We start from the raw sequence: 20,360 nt of genomic DNA on the forward strand, positions 1-20,360 counted from the left end.
CCTTCACAGACTGTTTCATCATACTGCTGGGCCACTTAGATATCCAGATTAACATGGCTCCATCAACTGATGGTTTAAGTCCCACACTTACTACCATCAATCTCAAGGAAACCGCCTAGAATTCAGTGATGTACCTTTCACCAGAACCTGAGCATATCCCTAAATTCTAACACTTTTCAGGTATATGACTACAGGGAGAAAACAAACACATGCAAAAAAACAGTAAAAGACTTCTTGAGATTCATTCTGAACTGCAATAAGGGCTAAAATAGAATGAAATAGTTCAGTTGGAAGGGACCTACAACAATCATCTAGTCCAACTGCCTGACCACTCCAGGGCTGACCAAAAGTTACAAGCATATTATTAATGACATTGCCCAAATGCTTCAAACGCTGAGAGGCTTGGGGCATCAACAACCTCTCTAGGATGCCTGTTACAGTTTTTGACCAGCATGCAGCTAATACAATCTAGAGCAAAAGATATGCTGAGAGCTTTTGTACCAAAGGAACGTATAAAAAAAAACCCAGCTATGGTCTGTTTTAACTCTATTAACACTTTTTAGACTGTTTCATATAGGTTTAAAATACAAAAAGAAAAGTCACAATATTCTAAACAAAGCCTGTTCTTAGTTAACAGTTAACTGTAGCAAAGGAAAGTTTCTTCTAAAGATCAACTTAGAGACTAACCATTTTGTCCAGGAAAAAATGGCAAATTTGATGGGCAACTTTATTTTAAATGTTGACCAGCACTGTAAACCAGTATGGACTGAAGCCTTCTATTTAACTCAAGAAAAGATTCTGATTTGAATGAGCAGCACATCATTAACTCTCTTTAATTAATGGTAATACCTCTGAAGTTGTATCTGAGTAACTACTACTTGTATTTTACCTGCAAGTCATGAGCAAGATCCATCATTACATTATAAAGCTTCTCCAAGTTCACACCTAAGTTTTGATACTGCTATAAAAAAAAATTTAAAAAATAATTTTAGTGCCAACGTGAAAATATTTAGAATACTATTTATTTTAAAAAAGGGATAAAACCATTTTTCTGTATGTCTCTTGTTATATTTAACATTTTAGTAACGTTCTTAAATCTCTGACAAACACAATTAATGAACAGTACAGATCATGAATATTCAAGGTTTACCTATTCTTTTATTTATCTTTTGCACAGATCAAGTATGGGGAAATAGTATCACTATGCTGCCTTTTACATTGACGTCAGAATTCTATTGCTATTTGTAAAGTAAGGAAAAATTGCTTGCAATTTTCTTTCTCTTATCAGTACTACCGCTCTTCTGTGCCTGAACTATTCACTTCCTTCCCTTCTGTTCCATAGGTGTTCTGTATAGAGCCATGCCACCTCCTTCAGTTGGCTAGAAGACCATTTTGAAGTGTATACAGACACTAAGAATATGATTGTTAGCTCCGAGAACATGATCACTAAAAATAAACTTAATGTTAACCAATGAAATTTATCAGGCTGATACACAAAATGTAAACAAAGTGCTGCTTTTCTTTACTAAATTCCTGTGAGGAAAGGCGGGAATGAGAAAAATGCTGCAGACATTTTCTTTCTTGTAGCCTATATCATCAACAATGACCATAGAATCAAAATTATGGAATAAATTTACATCCAAGCCATTAAGTGCAAAAATACTAGCATTGTCCCGCAAAATTCCTGGGTCACAAACCATAGAACCTAGGACAGCATTCTAGAGGACTTGCACTTGCCTGTTTGTATAATCCTCCCCAAGAATCACACCCTGGTCTGTGCTGGAGGTAGTAAAATAGGTTACATGGAACTAAGCATCATGTTATCATAGTTCCTCATTTTCTGTGTAAAACAGTGAACTTTAACTAATGGTTCTTTGTGTAAAGAGGCATTTACTCTGTGTTGATAAATACTTCTGAGGATATAGCTGAAATACTGGGGTATCTTGGCCACAATACTTTAAGACAGACATTAAGAAATGCCAGATAAGCTAAAGAAGAGAACAAAAAGTAATAGTAAATTTAGAAAACATGACCTACAAAGAAATAAATTAAGCTTATTTAGTTTAGACTACTAAGTTGGAGGAGGGGATCATAACAGTTTTTATAAAGAGAACCATATATATATTGTTTTCATGTACACTAGGTATAGAACAATTGGCTTAATGGAACCTGCTTAATCTGCAGACTACATTTTTTCATGAAGTTAGACTAGCATCTCTAAGAGACAGTCCGCATTTTGATTGCTTCAAAAATGTATTTAATATTTTTTGTTTATCTCTAGATTGCAGACTTCATTGCTCATCGTGTCTTTAACCCCATCTCCTCCTAGTTTCTTCAACTTGCAGTTACAGCTGCAGGATTTGCCAAGTAGTACCACTGCATTCACTTTATCCACCGTCTTCATCATAATTTAGGAAACTGCTAGCACAGTACCCCTCAGTCTTTCCATCTCCACTTTAAATAACCACAATTTTTATCACATCTTCCTAATAAAGGATGTTCCATCCTCTGACCTTTTAGAAGCCCACTGTGCCTTCCTTGAAATGCAGAGACCAGAACTGCGCAGTCTTCAAGATATGGGTACACCAAGGTTTTCATTGGTAAAAAAAAATCATGTTCCTTTTCTTCATCTCAATACCTTTCTTTATGGTGCCTACATTTTGTTAGCTTTTTGGCTGCTGCTGCATACTGAACCAACATAAAGCTGGTAACAATGACTCAAAGATCTCTTTGTAAATTGAAACTACTCTGCACACATAACTTTCAATTTATGCTCAATTAGCACTCAATTTAGTGAGATCCTTGGTAGAGTTCCATACCCTGAGCTCAGCATCTGACTAGCCAAAAAAGGTAGATGTAAGATTCACTATACATAAGGCATTATTTTAATAAGGGTAGTTAAGAATTCCAAGAAAGATTATTATATAAAACCAGAGCTGTACTAGAAAGGAAGGAAACTGGAAGAAAACCAAAAATCCCCGAAAGGAAAGACCGAGAAAAGGAGTCTGACAGGGAAAACCCGTAAGACTACAGAATTTTGAGCAAGTACAGAAACCCAGAATGCAAGACAATTCTCCCAGACACAGTGCAGTGCTGACTGCAGATTCCTGTCCATGACAGTTTGGAAAACAAAAAAATATTAAAAAAAAAAAAAAAGATCAGCATGTAGAACTTTTTAGTAGAAGCTTACTATTTTATGTTTGACAACATGAGTGTAACGTACACTACATGGAGGACTCATCATTAGAGCATAAATCAATTTTGAGGCCAACAGAACTCTAAAGAGTTTAGAAGATAATCTGGTAACACTGTTTCTTCCTCAATAGTCACATTGCTAAAGACTGACCTCGATTTGGCTCAATACTTGGTGAAAAGGGTATTCCAAGATCATTTCTGCTAAATTAATGCACATAGGCAGGGGTGAAAATAAATTTAAAATCTGCTTCCCAAATGAATTCTCTTTCTGTCTAGAAGAACTTAAAAAGTTTTTAGAAAAAAAAAAATATATTGACAGGAAACCAAAGGGCCATGAAATCACTTGGAAAGCGTCTCAATTGGAAAAGCACTGAGAGGGTTCCTTGGGCATCTTTTAAGCCATCAGTCTTCATGTTTGTCATTTACCCTATGCGTATATTAAAGGTATCCTAATTATTCTATGTTCAGTTTATTATTTGCATTCGTATCTTGGGGCTGATGGAACACTAAGAAGAACTCTCATGCTATGAGCTGCAAAAGTTCTTGTTATACAGATTGCAACTATTCTACAGGTTTCTTACCTTACTGCTCTCATGAAATACCTACAGTTGGGCAAAAAAAACCTCTGCTCCAGAAGAAATATATTCTGCTTTCTCCAATCAAACTGAGCTAGAAAGTGTTTTCCTTACCAGAGCAACATCTCAGAAATTTTGCTACCAGACTTGACTTTGCTACTTATTTCACAGTTTCATGGGTTTTATTTGATATATTCAGGATCTTTCCTTTGGTCTTTTTGTGACGAGAAGGGAAAAAAAAGAGACATATGTACTTGTTATCAGATTTACACTCCTCTAAGATTGCATAGAAAATGAAGACAATGCTTCCATTTGAATGAACCATCCAGTATTTTGTAAAGAAAAAAATTAAGATTTTATCATCTCAAAGAATATATGCAATGTAACTAGATTTGATATCACTCCACTATACTGGATGAATGATGGACTAAAACAGAAAGATTGCCACTGAGATTGTTTCCAAGAATATTTTCTTAAGAACAGGCCTGGTGTCATAATACTATGGGCCTCCAGGGCTTTTAATCTGTCCAGCTAGAAGAATAGTTCTTTTGAAGCAAAAGCAGGTAAGAATAATCAAAGTATTTGGAAGATCTTCAAAAACCTTCCTAAAGGAGAGTCTATATAGTCTAAATAGATCTCAGAATTAAGGACTTATCTAAAAGAAAAAAACAACTAAATTCATATAAAAATTAATGGATACGAAAGCATCTTCCTCTCTTCAGGGAAGTAAGTTCTCTTTAGAGTCGGTGAGAAGGTATCTCTGGACACCTTTTTCTATCCGAACAGGGTCTTTTGCAATAATTGCTCCCTGAGCTAGATGCCATTATCTCCTCCTTGTCTTCAGGATGATTCTTAAAATCTCCTGGTTATGTTTCTAGGGAATGAGGATATGCACAGACTGAGACACCAGTACATCTAAACACTTGATCCTGTGCCCTCGCAGTGCAAGAGTCAGCTGTAAATCAACAGGTAAACATAATCCATCCCGCAGTGTACAAAAATAAGTTTTGCACACAAAAGTCACAATTTTGGCCTACTGTTTGCAAAACAGTCCCATTAATCGATGAAAAACAAGTCTGGAACCAAAGCATTACAGCAGATGCAGACTGACAAGAGCAGTGTTTCATCCATTATTTGATCCAAACAGAATGCAGAAGGAATTCAAATTAGTTGTGGCTGCACAAACACAACAGAACCAGAACTGACTGAAAATTAGTGTGTATTAAGATAAACTATAACACAGCATTGCTACAGAGGCATGCATTCTGGTACACAGCTGAGGAAGAACCTTCACAGGAACTTTATCATATTGATGCAACTAATTTTTAAGACAAGTGCTGAGCATAACAGAAGTGTGGGAGACACCTATTAGTTACAAGAAGTTCTGTTACATGCTAAAAACAGATTTACCTGAGGTTTAGGGTAATCTTTGCTACAGACACGTTTTCCTACAACATACCACAAAACATAGGGGCACTAGCTACTTAAAGCTTGGACCATAGTTGTTTTTATCTTGAAATGACCATATGACTCAAGATAACAGCAGATAGAACTGTACAGATTCTATATAAGCTGATATCTGTTAGTGGGAAGTATATCCCAGCAGCAGAAGAGTTAAAATGGGGTAATGAATTCCACTGACAGCCCACACGGGTTCTCCATCTGCTCAAGGGCTATTAGCCTATACAACTTCAGCACTACTTGTGTGGTGAGTAGACAATACGGACACCTACTGTACAGGCTTCCCCTGGGCCTACAGCAGACTTGAACACTGCAAGACTGAGGAAACAGTAGCTACTTGAAGGCAGGATGCAGAGGGCTCTCTTCAAAGGTGAAACACCCAGATCCACTGGCGGTGATCCTTGTTTTGTAACAGTCTAGTTCTATCAGTGAGGACTTCTCTCTATACCAGACAGATTAATTGAAGCAGGCCAGTGAAAAATCATCAACCTGTCTCCAGGAAACACTGTCCATGTCCACTGGTTCTGGAACCAACAAGCTGTCTGTTAAATACTATGCTTCCAGCAACAGAGAGCTTACTTGACCCTATTCTGGAGGTGGAAGTAAGCCCAATGACAGGCTTCAATTGACCCCAAGATTCCTTATCATCAAATGAAGCCATTACAAGAGCAGTGGGATGTTTAGAACCTGTTTCAGGAAAGGTTTCAAGGTATATGGACTATGACTCCTTTTACTGAGCCTTTTGGCACAGCATCAAATATACAGACAAGCAGCAAGTAGCACATATTTTGTGCTAGAGAGGTGTGTGGGTGAACAGCAGGCTACAGAATAAAACAACAGTCGTTTCAAGTACTATGCCAGGTATACAAGACCAGCACAATACAACAGAGAGCTTAAATAGAGTAGTGGGACACAAGTGGATCTCTCTGGGAGTAAAGACAACTTCTACCAGCAAAGTCAGAGCAAGAAGGCTGAAGAGACAAACCTGGCAAAGAGCTAGGATTCACAGGAAGAACTGGGAGCCACTGAGCAAACAAAGAAGCTGAAAAGAAAGTGGGAGAGTCCAGGGAATAACGTAATTGCATAAGGAATCAGGGGTGGGAGTGTGGAATAATCACAGGATGTTAGAGGGACACATTAACTGGGACTTGGGTGAACAAGTCAGCATAAAGACTAGGAGATGTTTGGGGCAAGGAAACAAACTAGACCTGAAGTAGGGCAGGAAGGAAATAAAACTCTGGTATTTAACTCAGAGCTGGGAATCATGATGACAAAGTTGAGAAATGTTAACTAAGAATAGATGTGACAGAAAGAACAAAAGACTGAGTCAAGCTAAGGAAAGAGACAAGATTAAGGATACTGACTCACAGGAAGGGATATCACAGATAAAAATAACCAAGTTTATTGCTTCTGCCTCTTTGCCTGTCCTCTGCCTGCACTAGTAGCTTAACCCACAAAGGCTATAGCATCTGAACAACTGCAGTTTATGGCTAGTGTTTTGAAGTAAACTGACTCTGCTCTAAGACCACTTGACATCTGTGGATTTGTATCCTAGAAGCCCTACATTACAATACTTGTGCCTGAACAAGCAAGGTCTCTGAAAAGTAGGTGGTTTCTTAATTAATAAAAAACCAAACCACAAATCACCAAACCACCATTTAGGCTGCTACACATTATTTTTATCATTTAAACAACCTCTGAAGGCTAATGTGCCCAGAGTAGATCACCACGGCCCAAAATACAAATATCAACATTTCATAACATTCAGTAAATAAGTTTCAACAAACAGTAAGACATTTCTATAGGGCTTGGAATAACTTCTCGATAAGTTCATCATGCATTCTCTTATTGAGAATAACAATTTACAGATTTTTCAAACACATGCTTGAAGGTTCACATTTGACTCCCTAGGAACACCTCAGCCTATGATGTGTGCCTTTACCAGCTATGAAATTCAGCAAAATTGTTAATAACAACTAACTAAATACAGGCTACAAGTTCACAGGAGTTAGAGAATAAGACATTAAACGTTTTGGAAAGGAAAACTGAAAAGCAGGGAAGTGGAAAAAAATAATCAGATTATACATTAATATTGTTACTGACCACTTTTAAAGGAGAATTTTACAGCTGTTCCTGGAGAATATGACCCCATCTTGGAAGAATGCAGTGAACCTTCCCCTTCTCCTCTCTTTAAAATTAGATTTCCAACAATATTAATGTAGTAACTTTCTTCCTTCAGAAAAGCATTTTCTCTTTTTTTTTTTCTTGCAGTATTTTGTAAGTAAAAGCAATTCTTTCATCATTTCCTCCCCCTTTTAACCCAACCGCAAACAATTTAAAACAAACTACTTACTGATGCATTTCTCAAAGTGCCCATATCTGTATTTACTGTTTCCATAGAAAAAGGCTTTTCAAAATACTTCTGTAGTAAACATTCAAAAGAGGGAACTGTGTCGCTGGGGTTTATCAGCCATGCTGCAATCCTTGGATCTAACACGACACTACCAGCAACTACAAAAATAAGTTATTTCTGAATAAAAACATTGAAATTACCTCCCATACTGAAAAATACCTCTAAAGCGTTGCCTTTCCTTACATACACATCAAACAGACAAGCATTTAAACTACAAAAGTGTTAAAATACTGAATTTGGAGCTGTAACAAATAGTATCATGACTACATAGGAGTAAGTTCAATACTGAAAATTTTTGAAGAGGGGGTTTTTGTGGGTTTGTTTTTTTTCAAGTTTTAAAATGCAAGTAAACCTTTGGTTCTTAAGACTGACTGTAAAAGCCTCTCTTACTGCTGAAAAATTACAAACTGAAAGTTTTTCTTAAGAGTGTCTCCCTCTGGTACCATTTTGTTGTTGCTGTTAACTTGATTGATAGTCACAAAATTGCTGTTTGGGGTCAGAGGAGACAAGATTTACTTCCTAGCAATCAGACTTCTAAGATCTTTAATGTATATATGAATTCACATATCAATGCACAATGCATTGTTTCCAAAAATCTGAGCCTTTTGTCCTATAGGATCATATGTGTTTACACTGCACTTTCTCTCATGTTCACATACATTGGATAGAGCAAGCCTAGTGCAGTTTCATTTCCATTTTAACTACAATCTCAACATGAGTACTGTAGTATTACAAAGAAGAAAAGAGAAACACTAGTAACTAGAATGCTTTGTAATCTATTCAAAGATAGTCTAAGTAGCCTCTTCAGTATCCCCCAAGTTCAAATGACAGCTGACAGGTGCATTTATAGAGAACTCCATGCTACACAACCTTACAGATTCAGTTACCTGGAAGCAAACTTTAACATCCATAATGCAAGTTACAGCTGCAGGACTATTCTAAAGACAACCAGGCTTGTTCACCTCCACTGACATAACTGTTGCTGAAAAGAACTTCACGTGGCTGCTCAGCAAGTGTTAGGGAAGGAGACATCCTGCCCCTGAATCAACCTGAGCTCTGCTGGAGTGGCCATTCATCTGCATAGTCTCATACCAAGATTTCATGTAGCTCGCTATCCTGACATACTCTGAATACAAACAGCTGTTCACCTCAAAAGCTAACAGATGCTAAGGAACAGCCTTGGAAATTGTCTCAAGGATACCCTCCCGACAGTAGCACTAAGTCCTTCTGTGATCAGGACAGTCTCAGCCCTGGAATCATGCAGCTTCGTAAAGTATGTCAAACTCTGCATTCACTCACAAAACTTTGGATGTGTCCATGGTATTTCCACTGCTTTTTGAACAGGAAGTAATCCCTACAGGAATTAAATGAAACTCCGACAACTATAACAGACAGATTTGCTGTGAACTCAAATGATGCATAGTAAAGAGGCAAACTAAGCAACTCGGCCTCACTGATGGGCAGCAACACTCCACAGCTGATGGCTGTTGGAAAATGCCGAGAGGCTGCAGGAAGGTTCCATCACCTCACTAGGCAGACATTCACAAGCCTAAGAGAAGACTGCATGAAAAGAGCACCGAATTTTCTACCACCACCTTACAAAGGATACGCGGAAGAACAGAATCCTGTTACCAAGTAGTCTCTGAGATACCTCAAAGATCCTTTTCTCATATCTCCATTTACAATGAGCACAAGACAGTCTCCAACTGCAAAAGGATAAAGAATCAAACTCCCCAACCATCCATCCATTCCTTCCTTCCTAAGTACAATTTTCACCAAAGGTGAGGGTAGTCATCACCACCAATTCAGTCTTGGAGAAAGGAAGACATGTGCAAGGTGAGGAGGAGGAAACCCGAGACAGAACAAAGCTGAAGGGAGTGAAGCAAAGCCAGGATCAAGCTCGGGTAAGTAAGGAGTCTGCGCTGATAAAAACATACTTTCCTCAAGACTGACACGGTACTCAAATCCTGTCCTTCTACTTCGATAAATTAGTGAATCTCAATGGCAAAGCATACCATACCTAGTCATGGCTAATGTATGTATGCCAATGGTTAGTACACTAGTTTCAGAATGACCGCAATCATTCAACTGTTTGCAGTCAATATTGACATAGAGAAATTTCAGTGTTTGCTTGATTTACAACGATGAGATTTTTACCTTTAAAACAGTAGAGGTTTTATGTTGCTTTTGGGGTGGGTTTTGTTTGCTTTTGGGTTTTTTGGGGTTGTTTTGGGGTTTTATTTCTTTATTTTTTACAATACAGAAATAATAGGTGAAGAAGCATTAACTTCCAAAGCTTAAAAAAAACCCCAAACCATACAACTAGACAAGAATTCTTGTGGACACTACAAACTTCAAATGCAAATCCTATGCATCAGTTAGGATCTAACCTAGTATTTCTTGTGTGTACAGGAAAATAAAACTGTCACTAGTGCCTGTACCATCACATTTCTTCCCCCCCTTCCCACTCCCACGACTACGTGTCTTTTGTCTAGATCTTCACACCAGATTCTAAATCATCATCGGTTTACTGTGATTTACTGATGAAACTTTTCAGATGCTGAGTACAAGCTGAAGATTCTCCATAGAGGGAGTCCTTCCTGAAAGATCACACTTATTTTGGAGTAGTACGATACACAGAATGAAGAAAAAAAACCCAAAAGATGGTATTTACATCTTATATCTTCCGCTTGTAGTTGCTTTTACACCCCTACAAAAGCGTCTTACTTGTTCCCATCAAAAAAAACAAGGACTCATTCAAGTAATTCCTAATTCTGACAACTATGAGCACCTCTGGTATTTATTTTAGCCTCTCCTCTTGAGCAGAGAAAGTTTTTCTAGGGAACATGAAACATGCAGCAGTTTGACTTTTTAAGCTATAGTCATGACTACGTTGAGAGCTTTTGTTTCCACTGGAAGCTATCCTTAAATTATTCAATTATTCGATTCCTACTCTGAGAAGAAATACATCATCTTGACATGCCAAGCCTCTGGCCACAGCCTCCCCCACGAACAGTAGTCTTTCCCATGGTGCTAAAATTCTTAATCACCAATCTAGTTACTTGTACACCTAGTGGTTTTAACAGAAACATCAAAAGCCAGATATTATAGGATTGGATCATAGATTAGATTAATTACCTTGTTTCCAGCTAATTTCATTACCATAAACTTGAAGTAGAGTCCTCAGGAAATCTTTTGCATTGAAGCAAATAATTGGAACTTTGCAATGTAGCATTTGAAACAACACTTGCCTGCACAGAAGTAGTTCATTGACACAGACTATATTGCTACTAGGTATAGTGAATTATTTACATTATACATTTAACTAGCACCCAATACTAAACAGTTAACACAAGACATGTCTTTATTCCTCTAAGAACAGAATACTGTATTTGAATATTAAATTCTCGATTCAGTAACACCTGAAGCTTCATTCTATAATAAATAAAACATCTTAGCAGGTATGCCTTATCATGCATTCATAAAGAAAACAAATTTTGATTTGACACTCAAAATTGAATCCAATCTTAATCCGAAACAGCAACTGGCACCCCTTTAATACACCCAAATAAGATCACAGAGGCTTCTGAATTAATTTAGTATTGTAAAACCACGATTTAAAAAATACTAGACAAACTAAATCGCCATCATTGCCTAGTGCTAATGTTATTTATATCTAGAATGTTTCATCTTTACACTCATTTTTCCACTCCTTTTGCAAGTGTCTATAGTTCCCACATCCTTGCTATTTTAAAGAGATTTAACCAATTATATATATTTATATATAGATTTACTAATTGTGTCATTTTTTAATAAGGTCTATTTTGGGCAATATAGAAAAACTGTTTTCTTACAGAGCTTTCAAGTTTATCTGTAGAAACCACAGTGCCAAGTTTTTGGACATACTAGAAACTGTAGCAATCATAAGGTATTATTGTATACAGTGTAGATCCACTATTAAACAACTGTACCATTCTTACAACAAATAATTACCTATACATTTCACCTAAATGCCACCCCACTTACTCAACTTGTTTATTACCAATTTTTTACTGTTCATACGTATATGCTTTATTGATACTAGTATCGATTCAGACCAACTTAAATTCATACTAACAAGTTATTAAACTAGCTGTCATATAACTCCAATATTATAGCTGGAGAAGTACAGGTAAGTGAAGTGATTTGTTTCCAGTCACAGTGGAAGTGGCAGAGATGCACCTAACAACCAAGTTCAACATCTTGAAAACGAATGCTCTGTAATTTAATAACCCAAATTCAGCAGTTTACAATAAAGCAGTTACTACTGAAAGTCATAAAATATTCTAATGAAGCTTTATGTGACTATTATACCTAAGAATCAGATTCAATTCTTATTTTATCAGATACTATTTCAAAGTTAATAGTGACAAATAAAAATGGATTTTGGTTATACTAACTGGAAGTTTAAAATTTAGTCCAACTATTAAACAGATACATAAAGCATTTACTTAAAAAAAATATCTTGCAATTTCTTTGTAACATTATTACTGAACATTAGGAAAACTTCATTAAGGATCTCAAAAGCCACTAAAAAAAGTCTATTATGCTCAAAAAATTGAAAGTATCTGCTAAGCTCAAAAAGGATGTTTACTGTAACGACATCCATCAAAAATGTACTAGATAAGAAATGCAGCTCAGGAAACAGAAGATAAGATACAAAAAAGATAAATCTGGATGAAACATGAGGTTTGTTGCTATATATAAGGTGTTCTGTTCATAAAGGATTTCTAGGTGAATGTAAACAGCTCCTACCAGAATCCCAGCCTAGTTCTATAGGGCTGCAGTTAGCAATATGCTGAGCCCAAAGGAATAGTCTATTCTTATTTGGTTTATATTAGCCCAGGCTTGACACACAACTAACACAGCTAATATGAAATTCAACAAACTTGACATGTAAGGAGATTAATCCTGTGCCAAGTAACCAACATCACCATTGCTAAAAGCCTATGTAAAGCAAACCAGTATTTTTTCCTATATGCTCTCACCAAGCAAATTTCTTTTGAGCCTGTTGTTCTTGTTCCCAAAGAGATGACCGTTCAATTTGTAAATAAATTAATCTATCATTTTCATTAGCAGCATTCCAAGTATAATCAGTTGAAGAGTAACTGGGAGGGCAAGGGTGAGCAGTCCGATTCTTCACTAAGACAACAACCCCTTTTACTGATGAGGTTAAGACCTGTTAAGTATAATTACAATAGTGTTTCTTGTGACAGATTTTATGCAACCCTATAAAAAATATAAAATACAAAAATATTTCCCAAATATTTTACAATATGAAACCTATTATGTATACTCGAGTTATTGCATACATCATTGACACAGTAGAGGAGCATGCAAATGTTTCAGCCTTGAAACAAAATTTCATTGTGACAGACACAGTAAAAAGCAGGAAAAAAATATTCTAATTCAAACAATCTCACTCAAAGTATACAAATGCCTGTTTAGCCCAAGCAGTTTCTTTTTTTAAGTTTTACTTGGTAATGAAAAATAAAATGTAGTCAGAAGTATTAAGGTTTATCTCATTTTACATTTATATTCTGGTAAGCAATAACACACAAAATTTGTCCAGATCCTAGGCTCCTAATGAACATGGTTTATGTTTCAATCATATGCACAGTTCAAATGGTTCTACAAAACTGACTCTAAACAAAAGACATCATTCACTAACCTGCTCTGAGTTAAGCTGTGAAGAACCATCATGAAATATCATAGTAGTTACAAAAGCCACTGCCTGTTCTATAGTTGCAAGCAATTCTCTTTTTTCTTCATATCCCAAATTCCTGATATCACAAGGACAATTTTTAGAAGACTCTGTTTGTCCAGAATTAGTGTTGTATCTTCTTTCATCTGAAGAAGTGTAGGTCTTTATAGGTAATCTTCTTGCTTTCTCTGAAGAATATTTAGGCACATCTTGCTTTCTTTTAAGGGGAGTAGCTATCTTCTTTTCACCGTGTTTCAGGTTTTTTGCTTCTCCTGAAAGATTTCTTTCTTGATATCCCCGTGTTGTTAAGTCTAAATCCCGGTAATAGCGCATAATTTTGGTATCTTGACAGCAAAGACTTTCACTGGCATGTACTGTCCTGACTACCTGACCAGCAGTACATTTTTCAGGGTTGGCAGATGTTTTTAACAAGACAATTGTGGAATCATGAATCTCCTGGAAAAAATGGAATTTTTTTAGTGAACCAATTTTTCAGCTTATTAGCAGAAATAAAAATAAACATACAAGAGTTAATTTAGATAAGCTTTGAAGGAAGTGATATCCTATAAAAAATGCTGATGCTAACAAAACAGTTTAGGGGAACCACATTGCATGAAACAAAATTCAATTATTCATCAGTAGATTATTTTGTTGATTTGTATTGATTATATTATATTTAAAAAGCAGTGATGATTTTGGATATTAGTCCAATATTCAAAACGGCAAATGAACAACTGTAAGACACATCTAGTTCAGTAGCCTGTCTTCTACTGTGACTAGGTTATTAGTAGCCTTTATGTGAAGAGTGGAATGACAATTCCCTTCCATCTTTAGCTTCAATATTCAGAGCTTTTTCAATGACAGCTTAGTTTATTAAAGAACTTTTGGCAAGGGACCATAATGACTGCTTTGGAAATTCGAGTGCACTGTGTCAACTGGATCTCCACAAATGCCTTCAAACAAATTACAAGACTGTAAGATATAACAGAAAAATAATGGAAGTTGCACTGAAGTAGTATTATCAGGTCTATGAGTATTATATTCTGCTCCGTTTAATCCACTATGCCCAGAACAGCTTTCTTACTCCAGATAGTCCCCAGGATCCCTTTTCAGAGGTATGCCATTAAATAGCATTAAGCAAGAAGTTGCATGGTAACATTAAAATTCTATTCCTTGATCCTTGATTTGCTTCAGGAATTCTCTTGATATGCTATGGACCCTAGTATTTTCTTACTGTTTATTTTGCTAGTTTCTTCTACAAGCTCTTCAGCTGAGAGACATGATTTTGTAAACAAGGACTCTGGAATGGCAACTGGCAACCTTTACAAGATTCCCCAAGGTAAATATATGTTGAGATATTTTCGGATATACAGAGTTTATCTTCCCTCAATATGCCTCTTATGCCTTGATCAACAGGTCTTATAGGAGCTGGCAAGCTTTTGACTCCTGAGGCATTAGAAAAAATGAGGTATTATTAGTGATGCATTTGCAAGCATCACTGTAAGTTTATTTGGACTATACTATTGTATACTTACATTTAACTTACTCAAATGAGGCAACTATAAAAATACAAAATCTGGTAAGTTCAGCTTTTTGCATAATGACATTTTTTAGTAGTCATCTTCATACTGTCACTTAAAACAAATATTAAAATCTGTGGTTAAGTCTCCAATATTCTGTTTTGAATAAATCCCTACACTACCTACAAATGCTTCAGTTTTGGAGGGGAAATTCCATGTATTTACTTTTAAAAGCTCCTTCATCTTTACATAATTTCCTTTTCTGAAATGAAGCATTCCTGCAGTGACTTATGTACCTTCTAATGCCTCAGAAAGATTTCAGTCCCTTTCAGAGCATCTTTCAGCAGGAAGATTTTGAACCCGATCCCACACAGAACCAAATAAAAAACAATTTCTCTTCCGAGTTCTCTAACATTTCCACAAAGCAGCTGTCTCCAGATTTTTAGCCTCAGCATCATGCGTAACTGTCAAATTCACCCACTCCACTGAAAAGTAACTGAAGCCTCTCATAGCTCTTGTAGCACAGCCAGTCTCCTTCATTATGTCTGTTGTAACTACCATTCTAAAAACTATGGAGTTCTCATTTCAAAAGAACCACAAGTTACTGCTGTGCAGGGCTCCCATCCATTCCATAAGACAACAGTTTTCACTGATCAAAGGATATTGGCCATCTCTATTCAACCTGTAGTGACAGAGGAAGCCAGAATAGCAAAGCCAGTAATTTACTTGAGATCATACTTCACAGGATCAACTCTACAGCAAAAGTACAATTAACAGGTTCTAAGTAAACAGAAAAAGGGAGTGAATTAAGCTTTTGCTACTACAAAAAAGAATAGTGATTGTTCCAAACAAAGACAAATTAATTGCAATGAGGCAATGCTAATCAAAAAGTTGACACTATAAAAAGTTACCATAAGTGGAAAATAATATCACAGAAGGACAAAATGTTTAAGAGCTGTAGAAAGACAACTATATTCACTCAAGCGTATTCTCCAGTCAAACTGCAAATAGCTTTATTGTTTAACACTGCAAAATTTGAATTAGGACATCAGTAATTAGAGAATCAAGAATAAGCAATTATCTTTTAAAAGTTCAAAAATAAGAACAAAGCAATTTAATTACCAAGTCAGAATAATACAGCTGAAACTACAATTAACCACAGAGAGAAGCAGCACCTTCCAGGAAGAAGCGATCTTCTATTAGAAATAATTACATGGCTGGAAGTAGAGAAAACAACTCCCAGGATGCAGCTTCATAATTTGTGTGGATATAGGAAATGACTAGATGTAGTCAAAATTAGCACATCATCACAAAAAGGGGTTCCACTGCTATTCATGTGCACCCACAGCTTCCCATCTATGTATGAGCCAACTGTAGGAAACTATCCCACCCCACAAAAGAAACCAGTTTTCTGCATCTTCAGCAAGCTGAATGGACTGGCCGAAGTGTGCCACATGCACCAGAGTAAGGAAGGCTATGAAATTTGCAGCTGTGATAGGAGTACACTTGCAGTACCTGCAACTCATTGATCAACTCAATGGATGTTACAATCACAGCCCAAGTTGGGGCTGCCGCAGTTACCCATTCCCATTCTTGCACTGGCACTCACTCGCACTCACATTTAAAATCACAACAAAACCAGAAATTCAGAGAGATCGTTAAGCCTAAAATTAAACTTCCAAATACAAAGTAATTTTTCATATGAATGAGCTCACTTTATGATTATGTCCTAGTGACTGTTCAGCGACAGAGGTCTGAGAACATTTTTAAACTTTGCTATCTAAACGTGGCAACCTCATTTATTTCTGATCGATCTGCCACAAGAGACTAACTTCCCATAAAAAGGATAAGAGAAGTGCGGCCAAGATTCTCAAGGTAAATAGATGCCAAGTGCAAAATAAGACACAGGGAAGTTACCTGAACTATGAGTGTATGCAGTATACTGTAATAAAGCTTGTTATGAAACAGGCAATCTATAACAACTTCAAAACTGCTATAAAAAGACTGCTTTTAGTAGTCTTCAATATGCTTGCCTTTTCATTTTTCAGATGTGCATCCTTATGACCTAGTTGATTTTCCTTGGACTTCTCTACACCTTTAAAAAAAGAACAGGAAACATTTTACACTACAAATTAATCTGAGAGCACTGCATAAAACTTAGGTTATATACAGGGTTACATTAGACACTTTTACCAAACCCAAAATACTTGCAATAAAATTTTCCATGAAAACCATTTTCCTCAAATTAGTATCATTCATGCTTAAAATGGCCCTGTAGGTTCCTCAATATGCATATGCAAAGCATGCTCTGTCCCCATTAAGGAAAAATTAATTCAAATTCGTGACAAAGCAGACATTTTCCACAGTATTCTGAACGGGCATTACTATAATACCATAAATATGCATTTGTCTTTCTTTCAAGAAAACACATCCCATCTTGGCCAAAGTAAAGGTGGGGGCATAGGCAAGGAAAAAAAATGAGGAAAAAAAATAAAAAGCAAAAATCACTCTATGCACGTCACATAGTTCAACTGTTTTCTTGGAACTAGGCAGCATTTTTCCACAATAATTTTCTTCAGTAAAACACTATATGCATATACATCTTTAGCACATCACACCCTACAGAGAACTGATCATGCTTCATCGACAGAGGATAATTTTTTCACATTGTTCATCTTGTGATAGAACAGGTATTACAAGATCAGACAAGAACAGAGAGCAAGAAGAATTCAGACTTATTAAATTGACAGAAAGGTAACAACTAGCACCCCAAGAAGCAGGATGGCTATCAGTGCTGGGTCTAAGACCGAGCCTTGGGCCACAGCACCACTGTTAGCCTGGGCCCACCACTGAACTACCAGTGATACTCAGCCTACAGCTCTGAAAGCAGACAGATGCTGTAGTTTAAGGAAGGCTTTGTAAATGCACCTCAGCACTTTGTACCACGCTAAATCAAACTGTTATGACAGACTTTCTCTTTTCTGCCCTCAACACTGCCCAGCAGCCCCAAAAAGAAGAGAAGAAAGTACAGACTGGGATAAAAGCACAAGGGGCAACAGGCTAGCAGCAATTACAAACCGAGTATTGACAGGAAGAGGAACAGGGAAAAAAGAAAACTCCACTGAAGTGCAGGTCTCTCCAGAGTTTGCAGTTAGTTAGGATCCCTTTATCTCTAGATTTTTTTCCTGTCCAGGAAAGAGACACCTCATGAGCAAAATATGGTTTTGCCCCCTCCTAACTCCTGGTCCATACCAAGCACAATATTCCACTGATGTTTTCAGCTATGAAATTTGCATTACCAGCAAATTTCTGAATCTAATGTGCTTATACTTACGACTAATGTCAAACAAAGCATGAGGTGATCCATTTCTATTTACTGAAAGTTAAAAAAAAAAATAAAATTTGTCGAGGCAAACCAGCATCCTGTAACTTAAAATACTAAAAAAAAAAACATTTTCAAAGAGTAACAAGCTTAGCCTTCAGAAGAAACCAAATTTACATGCAGTTTCATGTTACTATATGTGTATAACCAGTTATTTATCTCCAGCTCAGACTTCTAATCTGAGCTGTTAAAATAGCAAATATCGCATAGCGGTATTTTTAGCTTCAAACATTTTAGGTTTGGTTTTCTTGACACTTCCTACAACAAGATTATAAATTTAGGAGAGATAGTAACTGAGCACTTTTACTTCATTATTCAAAAAATTCAGTATTTTTAATTGTGTCACAGCTACTTTTCCTTGACAAATTCACCCTCCAGAGGAAATTATGAGGATTTTACTTCTCTCCTTCAGCACACAATATTCAGTGTGACAAGTATCCAAAAAGCTATGCAACCTCGTACCACCAGATGGCAGTAGAAACCCATCCTTGCCTTCAAACTCAAGGGCACATGGAACCATTACAAGCCCTACTGCCAAGATAACCACAGAATTTCACCCACTAGTTCAACATTGCAGATATTTGCCCTATTTGAACCCAATATTTACCTTCTAAAGACACAGTTTTTCCTGTAAGTAAAATTTAATCTTTGAAGAATTATCCACAAAATAGAGTTTAATAGTTTGAAACAGACCAGACATGTCAGGTTTTGGTTTTTTTAAGGGAGGCAAACTTTTCCTTTTCTCCAGATCCACACTGATCAGCTAAAGCTACATATACAGGCAGTTTCCTAAAAAGAATTCGAATAAATTTGTTCTTAAGCCTACACTAGAAACAATTGTGATTAATTACTACATGGAAAACAAGAGCAAGAAAAGCTAGTCATGCGATTTGCTGCCACTAAATGCTTATACCATTCTGACTCCCCAGTGAATACAGACTTAGCAGCACTACGAAGACAACAGCAAGTTAATTTGGCTAAAGATACCAGACATTTTCATGGGGGGGTGGGGGGTGGGGGTGGGGTGCTGGTGGTGTATTTTTTTTTTTTTTAAACAGACTACGTAATTTTTACATCTTGACAGAGAGTGAATGGATTAAGAGTAGATAACATAATATGATACAGATATCACAGTACATAGAGTTCCCCAGTCTAAGGCAAAAAACATCACACAGGAAAAATTAAGGAAGGGAATGACAAGGTAGCAAGAGAAGCAGCATGGCAATTAAAATTAGGCAGAACAGAAATCTGATTTTCTTTATAATAATCTGGATTTTGGTCCAAATGTGGATTAATTTTAAAATGGCACTGCATATTTCTTCAAATGTTTATCACTGATTTAGACAGCAATTAATTACTACCCTCTTCACTGCTGCACCACCAGGCTTCATGGATCCAATACTTTACTGTTGAAAGAAGAGCCTGAACTGTTATTTACATAAAATTGAGGCTGCAACACCACCTCCACAAGAACAAATGCTAGATTTAAATCCATCAATCAGCTAACGTTCCAGGATCTAGTTCTCAGGAGAGGAAAAAAACCCAACAACAAAAAACAACAAAAAAAACCCACCACACCAAAATTCAGCAAACCTAACTTCCTATCTACTTCTTTACAGAGATACAAGACTGGCAGACTATGAAATGCACAGATTTGAGAATAAAAATTCCATTTGCAAAACCTCCATAGTATCCACAACATTCCAAGTAAGATTTGGCCAAGTCAAAGATTTGCTAAGGCACTTTTAACATTATCTAATTTTCTCTACCAGCAGGAATTTGTTCACTCTTCCCCTAGAATTTAACAAGGAGTGCATTGTACCAAACATGTGTTTAAAGGACAGACATGAGTCTGGAAAGTTCACAGGCCTTCTGGCAAGTTCCCAGTACCCCTAATGATCTTTAAGTATCTATTCCAGGGTAAAGTTAATGTATACATTTAATTTACAGTATTAACTAACAGTTTGGCATTCTTATCTACTTTTATACCACATAACAGGAAGAGGGGAAAAAAAACCCAACAAAATTGAGGGTAGTGGCAATACTCTAGATTCTTGCACTCACATAACAT

General features: G+C 36.6%; 1 protein-coding gene across 1 annotated transcript in view; it reads right to left on the reverse strand.

Annotated features, from left to right (window-relative positions):
• POLN (DNA polymerase nu) overlaps positions 1 to 20,360 on the reverse strand; it is a 129,269-nt gene that overhangs the window by 107,201 nt on the left and 1,708 nt on the right. The window contains exons 2-7 of the mRNA XM_080410934.1: positions 16,941 to 17,002; positions 13,355 to 13,843; positions 12,672 to 12,862; positions 10,783 to 10,895; positions 7,585 to 7,742; positions 890 to 958 (exon numbers count right to left, since the gene is read on the reverse strand). Coding sequence (XP_080267060.1) covers positions 890 to 958; positions 7,585 to 7,742; positions 10,783 to 10,895; positions 12,672 to 12,862; positions 13,355 to 13,843; positions 16,941 to 17,002 — 1,082 coding nt within the window. The remainder of the gene's footprint in view (positions 1 to 889; positions 959 to 7,584; positions 7,743 to 10,782; positions 10,896 to 12,671; positions 12,863 to 13,354; positions 13,844 to 16,940; positions 17,003 to 20,360) is intronic.

Source organism: Falco punctatus (genome assembly GCF_963210335.1).
Source record: "Falco punctatus genome assembly, chromosome: 1".
In the NCBI taxonomy this organism is placed as follows: domain Eukaryota; kingdom Metazoa; phylum Chordata; class Aves; order Falconiformes; family Falconidae; genus Falco; species Falco punctatus.